Source organism: Seriola aureovittata, chromosome 23, assembly GCF_021018895.1.
Source record: "Seriola aureovittata isolate HTS-2021-v1 ecotype China chromosome 23, ASM2101889v1, whole genome shotgun sequence".
NCBI classification, from domain to species: domain Eukaryota; kingdom Metazoa; phylum Chordata; class Actinopteri; order Carangiformes; family Carangidae; genus Seriola; species Seriola aureovittata.
This window is the reverse complement of record NC_079386.1, coordinates 2,366,933-2,381,199: the sequence shown is the minus strand read 5'-3', so window position 1 is coordinate 2,381,199 and position 14,267 is coordinate 2,366,933. Positions and strand designations below refer to the sequence as shown.

The 14,267-nt window shown below is 44.1% G+C and overlaps 1 protein-coding gene across 10 annotated transcripts; it reads right to left on the bottom strand.

Annotated features, from left to right (window-relative positions):
• Positions 1 to 6: 6 nt before the first annotated feature.
• On the bottom strand, positions 7 to 14,193 carry mtmr1a (myotubularin related protein 1a). 10 transcript variants are annotated; one of them, XM_056368560.1, is made up of 20 exons: positions 13,410 to 14,193; positions 11,779 to 11,884; positions 11,668 to 11,691; positions 9,852 to 9,875; positions 8,816 to 8,884; positions 7,044 to 7,131; positions 6,846 to 6,940; positions 6,622 to 6,729; positions 6,428 to 6,526; positions 4,901 to 4,984; positions 4,594 to 4,743; positions 4,314 to 4,502; positions 4,039 to 4,224; positions 3,780 to 3,938; positions 3,604 to 3,651; positions 2,937 to 3,029; positions 2,711 to 2,824; positions 2,591 to 2,634; positions 2,359 to 2,491; positions 7 to 1,887 (listed from the first exon to the last, which is right to left on the bottom strand). In XM_056368560.1, exons 1-20 carry the CDS (start codon positions 13,523 to 13,525, stop codon positions 1,720 to 1,722), a joined length of 2,097 nt encoding a protein of 698 aa, XP_056224535.1. In that variant the 5' UTR covers positions 13,526 to 14,193; the 3' UTR covers positions 7 to 1,719. The 10 variants fall into 10 exon arrangements, with proteins under 10 accessions (XP_056224535.1, XP_056224536.1, XP_056224543.1 ...); XM_056368561.1 differs by having other exon boundaries at positions 8,816 to 8,881; XM_056368568.1 differs by lacking the exon at positions 13,410 to 14,193 and adding an exon at positions 12,927 to 13,071.
• Between the last annotated feature and the right edge of the window lie 74 nt (positions 14,194 to 14,267).

The window sequence follows — 14,267 nt, the reverse complement described above, 5'->3', positions numbered from 1 at the left end:
CTGGAGTCTGAATGGATCTGGTTTAATCAGGAATAAATGCGACAATTCATTCTGGCTCATTAAGAAGTTTGTGTTTAATTAGACACGTTATTTACATTAAAGACATTTAAGACTGACACTTCAGCTTCCACAGCTGGTTTATATACAAAACAGTGGTTGTGCTTGGCAGTGACGGAAACAAGCATCACACCGAGGATGTGAAACCAGGGACATAAACACTGAGCCTGTTTAACCTTTAACATTCTTATGATGTTTTTATATAATACAGACATATGATGAGTGAAATAATCATCACCATGACTGAGTGTTTCCACCTTGAACTGCAGTGAACCAATGACAGTCTCACAAACACAGATTCAGACAGTCAGGGTTTCATACGTCACAAACCTCAGGAACCAATCCAGTCAACTTGTGGGGACAGGGGGCGGGGCTAAATAAACCTGAAACCTTGTCAGTACAGAGAGAGAGAGTTAGCATTAGCACAATCACTAACACTGTGTCAGCCACTGACAGTTACAAGCTAACAAACAACATAAACCAGTGGGTCCCAACCTTTTCCAACTTGAAAATCTCAAAAATGTTGGCGACTCACATCGGACCAACATCCAACATAACTTTACAAAGGCCAAATAATTTGATTTTAGACCACTATTTCTTTTTAATGATTAGGTTGATTAATCTTTTTCCTTTGAACTCTTCCTGTTGCTAATCCGCTCTCAATTTGGATTCTCCAGTTTTTGCCCTGGATGTGATCTGTCAGCGTGCAATCAGACTGAGAGATAGAAACAAGTCTATGATGTGGAATGATGTGAAAAATAAAATGGATGGAGCATTTCAACATTTTTTATTTTTAAAATATAATTTCATTTAGAAACATTTAATTTTTATTATTATTATTTATATTTTTAAATATAATTACATCTTTTCACCAAAATTTTACAGTTTTGCAAATGATTTGCCAGCCCAAAGGTAGGGAGCCACTGACATAAACAAATAAAAGATTCTAACTGCGCTAACCGTTCAGATCCGTCTGCTAGTCTCGTTAGACTCCTGCTCTGAGTCTGGGTCTGACTGAGGCTCAAACATGTGGCTGAGTCTCTCTGATGTTTCCTCCTCTAACCATCACGATACTTTCTGCTCTTTCACCTGTCCACCTGGAGACAGCAGGTGGTGGGCGGGGCACAATACCTGATTTCTCAATCAGGAAGTAAGAGTAGATGAGCTTCAGACCCAGTTTTATCAACAAAATATGAATCATAGCAGAGGATTTTTAAAACGTATGGTGTTTTAATCATGTTCAGGTTTGTGTTGGTCAAATAAATCATGAGGAAGAAGAGTGAGGGAGGGAGCACTAACTATCTTTAACACTACAGACAATAATCGATCAATAACAGACCCTGAGACGTAACATTTCTTCACTGATCTGAAGTCAGAGTTAAGACTCCCAGGTGTTCCTCCAGTGCAGGTTCACCTGGTTGCTCTGAACCAGGTGAGAAACTTAAATAATATAAATAAGCAGAGGGAGGGTGAGTTCACTGAAGGTGGTTTTTAATTCTCTTTAAATACTTTTAAAAAACTTTACAAACATCTGGTTTCTGTAATAATGTTAATATAAATGTAAGAATCCCTCAGAGTGTAAACACTGTTATTGGCCTAAAGCATGAATTTAACTGTGTGTGTGTGTGTGTGTGTGTGTGTGTGTGTGTATATGTGTGTGTGTCAGACGGCGCTGTGCAGTGGAGTTCCTGTGGTGTGTGTGGGGGAGGGGGAGTGTTCAGAGGAGGAGGACAGGGAGTGGGAGGTGGTCTCCTTCTGCAGCTCATCCACCCTCCTCTGCAGCTCTGCTCTCAGGATCAGCAGCTCCTTCAGGGTCTGGTGCACCGGCACCTGAAACACATCACACATCATGATGCTACAGCACGGATATAAATGTAGCATGTAACGGTACAATAGCACCACAGTCATCCATCCAGATGGAGCTGCTGCAGTCGCTGCCATTGAACCACCACAGAAGAAGAAAAGGTCAGTTAAGTATCCAGTCAAAGCTTAGACAATGAAAATGTTTGTTCCCTGCGAGGAAGGCTCTAGCCTCCTCATCATCATCCTCACACAGCTGATGTTTTTACACTGATTCACATGTGTGTCACATTTTTCTTAGAGACAGACATGTGGGTTGAAACTGTTGGCTGGACAAATCTTGGATAGATTTTTCACTGTTTTCTGACATTTTATAAACAATTAATCAGCTAATCACAAAAACAATCAGCAGATTCACCATCAATTCAAATAAGTTTCCGCCATTTTTCATTTTACAAATAAAAATGAGGATTACTAATTACAAGAAACGAGGTGGTGTACCTGTGGTCTCATGCGGGGGTTCCAGCGGGCGTAGTAGCTGGTCCACAGCTCCAGGTGTCTGGAGGACACCAGTGGATACAGAACGTGGTGCTCATAGTCCACGTAGAAGGGGTTGGTGAAGTCCTCCGGCTGGCTGTGAGGGGGGTGGGGGTGGGGGGCACATGGAACAGTCAGATCAGAGTCACTGCTGTCAATCACTCACTCACTCCTGTCAGTCAGGCGCACATCTTACCTGTTAATGTAGGACCACAGGGACATGGTCTGGGTCTGCACCTCCTGCACAGAGACAGAGGAGTTTACTGAGACCTGGATCCTCAGACCCCCCCCCCCCCCACAGAGGAGTGGTACATACCTTGGCTGCCCTCTCCTCTTCACTGTTGTACAGGAATGTACCAAACAGACAGCTGTAGAGGTGGTCCAGCACAGTGATCAGGAACAACTCGTTGAACTCAAAGGCTGCTGGGAACTGTAGTCAGAGGAAGAGGAGTGGTTACCATTGTGATTGGATGGGCACATTTTTAGTGCTGGGTTATTATTTCTGATGGCTGATGATGATGATGATGATGAAGGCCTCTGACCTGGCGAGTCATCTGCCAAACACAGTCGATGAACTGGACGAAGAGGGGGGAGCGCTCCGAGTTAGCATGGTTCTCATCACCGTGACCCACGCGCTGCAACACAGAGACACACAGTCAGGAGACCTGAGGTCAGGTGATCACACATCTGTCGTCATGACGGCACACAGAGACACAAGCTGACTGTGTTACATCATCACTTCACTGTCTCAAAACAGGAAGCTTCCACCTGTTTCCATGAGAAAAATGCCTCAATGTGAAAACTGTGAGTTTTCCCTGGGGGACCTGCCTGTGGCGGCACAGTGATTTTTGATGTCTCGCTGTTATAACTCCAGCTGTTTGATAAGAATCCTGACCTGAAGACATCTACATGCCAATATGAAGTCACAGTCATAGCGCCACCTCTGGTTTACACTTGATATACAGGAACATGTTTTTTTTCATTTCTACATACATCCATGCGCGTCTTCCTGGGCTGGGCCGTAACAAAGTGCATGACTAATATTTGGATGACATGTTTGTCTCTGTGTCAGACCTCAGCACAAACAGATGCAGGTGTTAGACATCAAACCAGCGTAACGACAGCTCTGGTATCAACACTGATGTTCAGTTGTGTTCGGTTCTGTTGGTTCTCGAGGATATGTTTATGATGACTGTGATCTGAACTCACTGCAGCGAACTTGTGTCCAAAACTGATCCACTCCTTCTCCACCAGAACCTGCAGAAACACACACACACACACACACACACACACACACAGACATTAGAACAGTGCACAGATCAGATGCAGATGCAGTGTGTGTAGTTGAGTTAGAGTGTGTGTGTGTGATGGTGTGTGTGTGTGACCTGGAAGCCTCTGAGTGTGCGGTAGTAGCTGTCCAGCATCAGCATGGCCAGAGAGGTGAGCTGAGCGGTTCTGTCCCAGCCGTCGCTGCAGTGAACCACCACCGACGTTTTCCCCGACTCCAGCTTATCAGCTACTTTAGCTGCTCCCGCTAACAGCAGCTGCACACAGCACAGGGTCACACAGCACATCAGACAGGAACACACTGATACTGATACAGAAAAAAAGGTGTGTGTGTGCGTGTGTGTGCGTGTGGTGTACCCGGATGTACTCCAGCCAGTGAGTCTGGTCGATAGCAGAGTGCCAGTGAGCTTCATCTATGGTGGGATAAACCACGTCCTTCATCTTCCTCAGCGACTCCCTCATCACGTGGATGTTGGGGATGTCCAGGAAGTTCAGCTCCACGTTGGGGTAGAAACTCTCGCTCTCGAACCCTCCGTCTTTGGCCTGAGTGAGGAGGAGGACGTGAACAGAGTGTTTGATGAAGGTGCGGGGCGAGGGAGACGAACAACGACAACAACACGTCTTCGTCGTACCTTGTTGGTGACGGCCACGCTGCTCTGCCGGGCGTCAAAGATGGTGAGCTTGTGGGACTGTGCGTTGGCGTCCATGATGATCTGGAGGAAGCGTTCGTCCTCTTTACAGCGGCGGTCCGAAGGTCCGACTAGCGGCTGGCTGCAGCGCACGATGGTGGCCTGAGACTCGGGGTGGATCCAGGACAAGACCTACAGGAAGAGCAGGACCACATCAGAACCAGGAGGACAACAACAAAACAACTCACAGCTCCGCCTCCGCCTGTGATTGGACGAGACTGACCGGGATGCGGTGCTTGGCTCTGAAGACGGCCACTCGTCTGATGTCTTCGTCTGCGATGTTGGTGGGGATGACCAGGACGGAGGGGTAGGTGTCACACAGCTCATAGCTGGTGTTGATCTTACTGATGGTCCAGCTCTCGTTAGGGAGACCCTGCAAAACCACATCAGGCCACAAGCAGGAAACCATGAGACCACGGTGGAGACAGGTGTGACAGGTTCTACACTATAATGTCAGATCAGTTAGTCACTAATGGGCGGAGTTGGACAGGTGTGTTGTCTAGTCGGTGTTAAGGATGCTGTGCAGTCACCTGGCGCCTGTACTCCGCCGCCGGGTCGTACACCTTCCAGCCGTCCACAGGAAACTGCTCCTTGTACAGGAAGGCGAACAGCGGCTGCCAGAGGACGACACAGGAAGAACGTTACCTTCAGGTGCTTTATCATCAAGCTGTATGGAAGAAACTCTCTAAACACACCAGTACGTACACCAGTGATGGAGTTCGAAGAGGAACAGGAGGACGTACAACCCTCTTTAACCTCAACTGCTTCTTTTTCTGAGAGTTTAGTTCACAGTGTGAGTGACAGTGACATGATCCCTCACCGGCCTCCCACCTCCCGTACACTTGTTTAGATGTGGAGTCCAGTCGAAGCAGTGTCACTGCTGCTGGTCTGTGAGCTGGTCTCTTCCTCGGGGCAACTGAAGTGTTTTTTTTCTGCAGAGGTTCCTACAAACTAAATAATCTGTGGGATTTTCCATGAAGCAGAAGCTCTGTTCCCTCCTCTAACCCCGGGTGACTGTTTGAATGGATGATTTCTAAACAGATTTATTCAGGTTTGATGTCCCAGACAGTGATAATGTTTCCTCCTTTCATTCAACTCAACTGGTGTTATTTTTTCAGATCACACATCTACAAAAGAATAAAAGCCCACAATAGCTTGAAATAAAGCATTAGAGCAAAAAAAAAAACTAAAATAAAAAATCAACCGTTTTTCACGCTCTTATTTTGTGGGGAAAGCGGCTAAAGAGGAAGTGGTTGTGTGGGTAACTGTCGGGTAACTGACGGAGATCTATTTTTGCACCAGGTGCTGTGCCTGCTGGCCTGAGGTGGCTGTTTGTGTCTGTCACTCTCAACATGGAGAAAAGTATAACAACATTCCTCAGGTCTTGAAGCGTCTTTAAAGTCTCCGACTGAAATGTGTAGATATTTCAGGATGTGGTGCGTCCCTGGGAATAATCACTGTGGATCTAAAACACACAGGTTTCTAAATATGACAAAAAAAAACAAAGTGGTCTGTTAGCTCAACTTGCCCCCCATAGAGTAACTTCCTAAAGCTCTGACACATGTGTGTGAGATTTTTTCATGTTGTTCAAACTCTTCGACATGATGAAATCCCTGTGGACTGCTAACAACAGTTTTGTGAACTTGAAAGTTCTCATCACTTCTTCCTCGGGCCTGTCGTCGTCACAGGGTGCTCACACCGTGGTAAGAAGTTGGGTGCTGACTTGGTACCGAGCTTCAGTTCTCATGACGTCCCTCCAGATCGGACTCATCAAATTTCAGACTTACACTCAGAGCAGGGGGGTGAGTTTTGAGGTGATCCAGGACTAAAGGTAGTCAGGGGTCGGGACTCACATCTCTCCCTCCATGTCTCCTGCCGCTCTGCCTCGCAGTCTGACCCCCCCCCCCCCCCCCCCCCCCCGCAGGCTGAAAATGAAGCCCCGCCCATCACAGACTGAACAGCCTCTTCGAATTAAAAGCCAACCAGCAGATTCTGTCCCGACGTTCTCTCACATCAAATCAATCCAAATATAAAGAAGACACCTGAGTGACACTGACCAGGCTGTGGGAGAGGGGGAAGGCGTGTTTGGCCAGCGCCTGCACCACATCTGGATGACTCTCCTCTGTCTTGTAGGCAAACCTGGGACTCCTCATGTCCTGATGCACAGAGGAAATTCATTTAAAATCATAATACATGTGGTCAGATATTATAATGACCCATCTTGTTGACCAGTGGAATAACTAAGTGTTACCTTGCAGACCAGCTCCAGGCCCTTGGTGTTCTCTCCCTGTGTGGAAACACTGATGGTCTCCAGTCTGCTGATGACTCCCAGGTTCACATCCAGGATGAACGGAGACTCCTGCACACACACCCACACACACACACACACACACTGGCTTTAACACACAGGTACTCAATCAATCAATAAGTGATTGGCTGTAAACTGCAGAGTAAAGAGTGAGTGAAGTGCTGTACCCGCTCCACACTGCTGAAGTAGAGCTTGTAGTCTGTGATGGTCAGAGTCCCAGTAACCAGACCACTGAACGGACAGATGTACATCACATCCTTGACTACGCACACACACACACACACACGAGCGAGCAGGACAACGTATTGATTAATTGGCATGTGAGCGATAGTTACTGGTGCTGAGTGTTGGTGTCGATGTGTTACCTGTGGTCTGGACGGTCTCTCCTGGCAGCAGAGGAACCTGGTTTTGGGACATCCTGACCTGAGCCCCGTATCTCAGAGCTGGAAGGTTCTGCACAGACCACAGAGCAGTCAGCGACACCACAACGTGGACCAGAGGCACCAATATTAGTATTACTGAACATGTTCCTGACGGGGTGATCATCAGACAGTGCTAACTAACACAACTACCACAACTAGATAAACTAATTAAACTCTTTAAACAGCTGTCAGTGAGCTTTTCTCTACAGGAGCTCCTGTATTGTATTTATGTTGAAAACAAACTGACTGATGATGAAAAATGATGAAATCTGAACCTGTCAAAGAAAAATGAACCATGTCCTTCAGGTCTGTGGAAACAATATGACGGAGCATTAGGGCCACACTGGGGAAAAAATCTGAGATTTCAGGGAAAAAAGTCATAATATAAGATCAGAAGCTTTAAGATGAGGAACGTGGAGCATCCTGTGAAGTTCTACTTTAGCAGAGATTCCACTAATAAGGAGAAACTTCATCTTGATGTTTTTTATCTCTGGAGATTTTACATTTTAATTCTGGTAATATTACGACTCCGATTTGTTTTTTTCCCTGAATGTTGCCCTAACACTCCGTCGTAAGACAACAATGTGGATGTAACACTGTGTTAACACAAAGTAAATATATTATAAAATAAATAATTTGATAAATAAAGCAACTTGTTTGTGAGAACAACTGAACGTCTTCTCTCCTGGCAGAATAAAATCTTAGATTCCAGCCTTTATTTATAGAACTGGCCAAAGACCAGGACGTGTTCTGCTCTGAGTCCTGGTCCTAATCCAGCTGGAGGTCTATGGACAGAGCTGAGACTCTCAGCTGGGAGAACTGGAAGAGTTCAGTCAAAGCAGCACCAGAGAAGAGTAGAGTTCTGATTAAGATCTACAGAGACTAAGTAAAAACATCAGGTGGGGCGTCCCAATACTTCTGTCCATGATGTTTTCAAATTATATGTTACATCAAAAATCAATTCTGTTATACATGGAGCAGAGAAGAGAGGACGACAGTTAGTAGTAAAATAATAATAGGAATATTTTTAAATATATAAATTTAAATAAATATAAGTTTGGACCTAATTGTCTGTTAACACTCAGATATTTTAGATATTTAGTGCATTTAGAACAACCCAAACAAATACTGTAGGTTATTAAGCTTTGCAATGTTTTTATCTATAAAATTCAAGGTTTTTTTGTTTGTTCTTGTTTTATGGGCTACTAACTCCTATTATACTGTAAACACGTCTTTATTGAGTGACATATATAATTAGCTGAGGTTGTGCTGATTCTGAATCTGTGTAGCTCTTGGTGAAACTTTTAAAAATGACCGAAAAGTCTTATTGTTGTTATTGCCTCAGAGGAACAAAATGAAAAGTATGTTCTTTTAATATCCCTGTGGTAATAAAATCACCTTAAAGGGAGAAAGTCAGATGATAACAAAATAAATCAAAACATAATGAATATAGTGAAGTGGGGCTGGAGTGAGAGACTGATGAAAACACAGTGATGCAGCAGAGGCTGAAAAATCCTGACTTTCACTCCCAAGTTTGGACCAACCTGAAAAAAACTCCAACTGAATTCAGATCAGCAGAGGAGGAGGAGGAGGAGGAGGAGGAGGAGGAGGAGGAGGAGGAGGAGGAGGAGGAGGAGGAGGAGGAGGAGGCATGCAGACCAGGACAGGGTGAGGAGGGAGGAAACAGGAGGAAGGACAGACAGTGAGAGACTTGCCAAAGCAGTGGAAGGATGCTCAGAATCACTTTCTCCATGGTAACAAAGACCTTCATCATGTAAATCCTGCTGCAGGGTCGAGCCAGCATGGAGAAAGTGAGAGAAAGAGAGAAAGAAAGAGAGAGAGAGAGAGAGAGAGAGAGAGAGAGAGAGAGAGAGAGACGTTACACAGCAGACATTATTCCGTATGTAGCAAACAGTTCATCACTCCTCATCCCTGTGAGCTGTCAGGTGTTCCTGACCACTGAGCCCAGTGTCTGTACTGGTGGAGCTCCACACTCCCAGTACATGCTCCCACTTCCACACTTCCACACGCGGATCAGGACTGATTTAGGATGATACTGGACTCTTTTTTTTTTTAAATATCAGTACTTTGACTGGTCAGGTTTTAATTCACTGAATCCAGAAGCTGAAACTACATCTGGTTATTTTAGTCACAAAATATATCACTATAAGAACCAATCAGAGCTGGAGTGATTGATCAGCTGACAGTATCTAATCACAGTATCAGTATCAGTGTATACAGAGGCCACATGTATACTGTATTAAGGAGAGTCTCCACTCTGCCGATCACTGGAGGTCAGAGAGATGTTACAGAGTGATGCGTCTTCACTCACGAACAATCTTTGGCAGAGAATTTTCCCGGAGGACGGTCGTTAGTATTTTATGGTTATAACCTAATAATAATTATAATCTAATCAGTTCATCCTTGAGTCTAAGTGAAAGTTTGTGCCAAATCTGAAGACGTTCTGTCCAGGCGTTACTGAGATATCGTGTCCAACCTGAGAACAACAGACCTAAAAACAGTATTGGACAAATCAAATGTTTGACCTGATGATGGAGAGGTTACTGCAGGTCAACCTCTGGAGACCATCAACACCAGCACCACATTTATAACAATCAAAACTATAGCTATTTGAGTCTGGACACATACAGTACATATAGTGTGTCTGTGACAGTGTGACAGTGTGACAGTGTGACATTGTTCTGACTGCTTGTATTATCCATAAACAGCTGATGAGACTGAGGCTCTTACCCTGGGAATCAGCCTCTTGGACACCTGGAGGTTAAACATACCCGGTACATGTTGTTATTCCATCTCTCATTTTTAAACTGAGAACATCAGAGTGTGTATCTGTGACAGGTGCAGGAGCAAACACACACAAAGAGCCCAAAGCAAATCCACTAAGAGAAGTGAAGTGATACGACCGGGAGCTGCTGCAGGACGAGGAGAGAGCCGCAGGTCAGCCAAGCATAAACACAAGCAGCAGAGAAGATCTGATCGCTTCTACACAGGTGATCCATTAAACCCTGAACTGTGTCCTGACTCCACCCTGATCCACTGCAGGTGAGTCACTCCGCAGACAGTGTACCTGTTAATAACCCTCAGACTGAAACAGTGTGTAGACAGTGGAGTCTGTGGATTAACCTGTGTAACAATGTTTCTGAAAACTCTGTTAATGGATTGTTTCAGACTAAACTCCATTCACCTGTGTTGTCCTGGGTTTGGAGGCAGAAACAGAGGGAGACATTTATCTCCACACCTGGACTTAATAAAACCAAAACTATACATGGAGAGGGACAACTACCCTTTACACTGACCCTTTAACAAACACACTGCGAAGCCTTGTCTATATTCATTTAAATGTGTATTTATTAATGTAAACACTGTGTTAAAAGCTGATCAACTGTCAGCTCATTCATCTGTCCTGAGGTTAAGATGATGCTTCAGTCAGATTATCATTCTGTCCTCTCATCAGGAGCAGTGATTATACTGCAGTCTGCAGGGTTAACTCTGCTGCTTATGATGGAATATGATATACAGCCACATTGGGGAAAAAAAAAAGAATCTGAAATGACCCGAATAAAGTCCCGATTTTGAGAGTAAAATCAAAATTTTACAAGGATAAATTCATAATATTAAGAGAAGGAAATATCAGAAGCTTTAAAATGAGAAACATGGAGCATCCTGTGAAGCTCTAATTTAGCACAGGTTTAACTAATAAGGGGATAACTAAAATTTTAGTTTTAGTTTGATTGGTTGTGAGTAACATTCCTAAACACTTTCCTTGAAATATTACGATTTTATCCTGAAAATTACGACTTTATTCACGCAATTTCAGATTTCTTTTTTTTTTTTCTCAATATGGCCCTAATACCCCGTCATAGCTCCTTCTCCTAAACCCAGCAGGTTCAGACTGAGTGTCTGCTTTTAGGTTCTCATTGTGTTCCATGTTGTTTTAATATGCTGTGACAATAAAGTATCTCTCTATCTATAATGAATGAATGGATGTACAGACAGGTGTTTCTATCAATGAGGGAAGGTTAAACGACACAAACATCTCTGCGTATTCACCAACTCCACAAACTGCAGCCTCTGAAATAATCACACAAACTGAAGTTGCAATAGACTGATTTCATTTTAACTTGGTGTACCTAATAAACTGACAACTACAGTAAGTGTACATTTAAATGGCCTCTCATTAGCAGCGTATTCAGCACTTATATACAGCAGTATATACAGCAGTATACAGCAGTGATTATTATTATTGTGTTTAGAGTTTGACCCACAGCAGATCATGCTGCACACTGGACTGAACTTCCTGTACCAAGGTTTCAGGATGATAATTGGTGATGTCACAGCTCTACCTGCTGTACACATGTGTGTTTAGCAGCTGCTGGCAGGCAGAGGCAGAGGCAGAGGAGAACAGTACAGCAGCTCAGCAGCGGCTCATCTACACAATGACAACAGCTGTGACACACTGACACACACATAACACACAAAGCTCTGCCCACACACATATACATATACAGCACATGTGCACACACACACACTGCTGTTTCTGTCTTACCATGAAATCTGGTCGTCTCCCAGCCTGACAGTTACAAAACAACACCGATGAGAAACACTGTCAGCACATTGAGTGTGTGTGTGCGTGTGTGTGTGTGTGTGTGTCAGCTACCTTGTTATCCCTGTTCGCGATGTCAGGTGGGACTGATCCTGAGATCTGACTGGAGATGGTGGCTGCGATCAGCTGTTTACACCACTCCACATGAGAACCTGAGGGACTGAGCACAGAGACACAAAGAGCTGATACACACTTAGACACACTCACACTGTTTTCTTTGCTGTTACACCAAAATCTGTCATATGATTACTGAATAAATGTACTTAAGATTCCTTGATTCCGATTGGCTGTTGGGTTCCAGTGTCACCACCATGATCACAAACTGACCTCAGATCAGTTCTCATGCTCTTTGTAGAAACAAACTGTAAATGTGTAACAGCCTCCTTGAGGTGGAACAGGAAGAGGGAGTGTTGTGGTATTTCTGTAATCACTGTATCAGAATGCAGTTCAGTCTCTTTAACTCGGTCTATTACTTTTCTGTCAGCCTTTTTTTATATTTATAACATCATATGAAATTATGTGGAAATTTCTAATAACAACTTTCCATCTTGTTGTAGTTGAACATGTTGACTTGTTGCCATAAAAATAAAAGTTATAACTACAATCATGTAATATGTACCGTAATTAATGATAAAAAAAAAATCTCATTATAATTAGATCCTGATCATGTTATTAAGTAGTTCACGTTATAAGGACATATTTTCTCCTTATAGGGGTCTTGAGGTGGCTCCTGTATTTGTATCTAATCTTGAGGCCCAGTCTTAAAGAATTGCTTTAATCAAAACCTGGTTTTAGAGTCCTGTGGACACTCACAGAGGTTTTTAATGAACCTGATTGGATTTGTGCTCAGGTTGGACTCGGTGGAGCTATACTGGAAACTATGTGAGGTCACTAATCTTAAGGTACCAGTAACACTAATGAAGTGTGAGTTATTTTGCCTTCACAGGTTCAATTAGATAGACAGGGATGTGTCATGCTAACCAGAGGTTGATGAGTGAGAATACCTTCAGGACTTTACCATTAATATTTCATCTAATATTATTCTTACAAGATGTTACATGATATTTTTGAATAAATCTGAATTTGATCAAATTATAATTAAACAGGTCCAGGTGAGTCTCCAGGTGTCAGTTCGAAGCTTCTACCTTCAGATGATATAACTGACTTTATTTACTTATTTATTTTAATAAAATGTCACTTACTGTAAAACCGTATGTCAATAAATTGAGAGTTGTTGGACGGACACATCTGTAAACATTAGCATCAACCACAGTAGATCATACTGAGCTAACTGAGTTAGTTGTAACTACTAGCTACAGGTCTGTTATACTGAGCTGCTACCGCTAACCACCGCTAGCTGCTAATGCTAGCTATCTGTTAGCAACTGGTAGACCACTGTTGATGTTAGCCTGTCTTACCCTTCTTCTTCTACGGTGTTGGGATGTAGATAACACCGTAAGCTCCTGTACTGTTCCGCCACACCAAACTCCAGCTACAAATCTGCTGATTTAGTCTTTGGAAAGGACTCGTTTTAAAACTTCAATAAATAAACGTTACTGTGTGTAAACTGTGTCGACAGATATATTATCCTCTTCATTCAGGATAATAATAATATAATATAACATAATAAATAGACAGTTAGACGTCGAAGTTTCACATCCTCCTGTCACACGGAGCCTGCTCACCTCTCCACAGTCTCACCGGCCCCTGGTCCGCAGGTCGTCGAGGTCCACGGCTTTCTGTTGGGCCCTGCTCCGTCCGCCGCCCCGGCAGCTCCGGCAGCTCCGGCCTGTTTCTCCATCAGTGTTGACTCCCCGGGTCAGTGGGGGCGGGGGAGGGCCACTTCCTCTGGTATGAGGATGAGGATGAAGTGAAGCTGGGTCTGATCCAGTACCCGCCCTCTGTGTGTGTGTGTGTGTGTGTGTGTGTGTGTGTTGTGTAAGGTCCGGGACGGTGTGTATGTTTGTATGGTTTCCTCTCCTCTGGTTGTTGTTCTTCCTCCTCACTGACTCTTTCGCATCTCTTCCTCCCTCTGTAGCCCCGCCCACTAACAGCCCGCCACAGATGGAAGATGAAGAGGATGAAGAGGATTGGGAGGATGAGAATGGGGACCCACTTTCACGGACCTGACACGTCCAGCCAGCTGCAGCTTCTCATCTGGTTGCATGGTCACAGCTGGACACAGATGTGGTTCAGTCCCACTGCTGTGTGCTCATTTCCTCTTACAGGATGTGGATTCTAATGTGAAACTCAATGCAACCTTTCATATAGAGATCCCGCTGTACCGCCGTTAAAAAGCTGTCTTTGCTGGTTTACACTGCAGCAAACAACGCCTCAGAGTGTGATAATAAACCAGTCTCTATCCACACAGCAATTTTATTAATTCACCCTGAATCAAGATGCACTGTAATAACATTTTTGATGTCTCAGCTGCAATGGATCTAAAATGAACTAGTATGTTGAACACACCACCCACTGGCATTATTGTGCTGCAGCAACAGCCTCCACCTCTGGTCTCCTCCACCAGATGTCCTATGGATACG

What these genes read in the sequence shown, in the direction of transcription:
- mtmr1a (XM_056368560.1), bottom strand. Translation starts at nt 13,525, where the DNA reads ATGGAGAAACAGGCCGGAGCTGCCGGAGCTGCCGGGGCGGCGGACGGA. An exon ending in TTTGGCAGATGACTCGCCAG is followed by an intron (nt 2,825 to 2,936) that starts GTCAGAGGCCTT and finishes CTCTGACTACAG; the next exon opens with TTCCCAGCAGCCTTTGAGTT. An exon ending in AAGAGGAGAGGGCAGCCAAG is followed by an intron (nt 2,635 to 2,710) that starts GTATGTACCACT and finishes GTCTCTGTGCAG; the next exon opens with GAGGTGCAGACCCAGACCAT.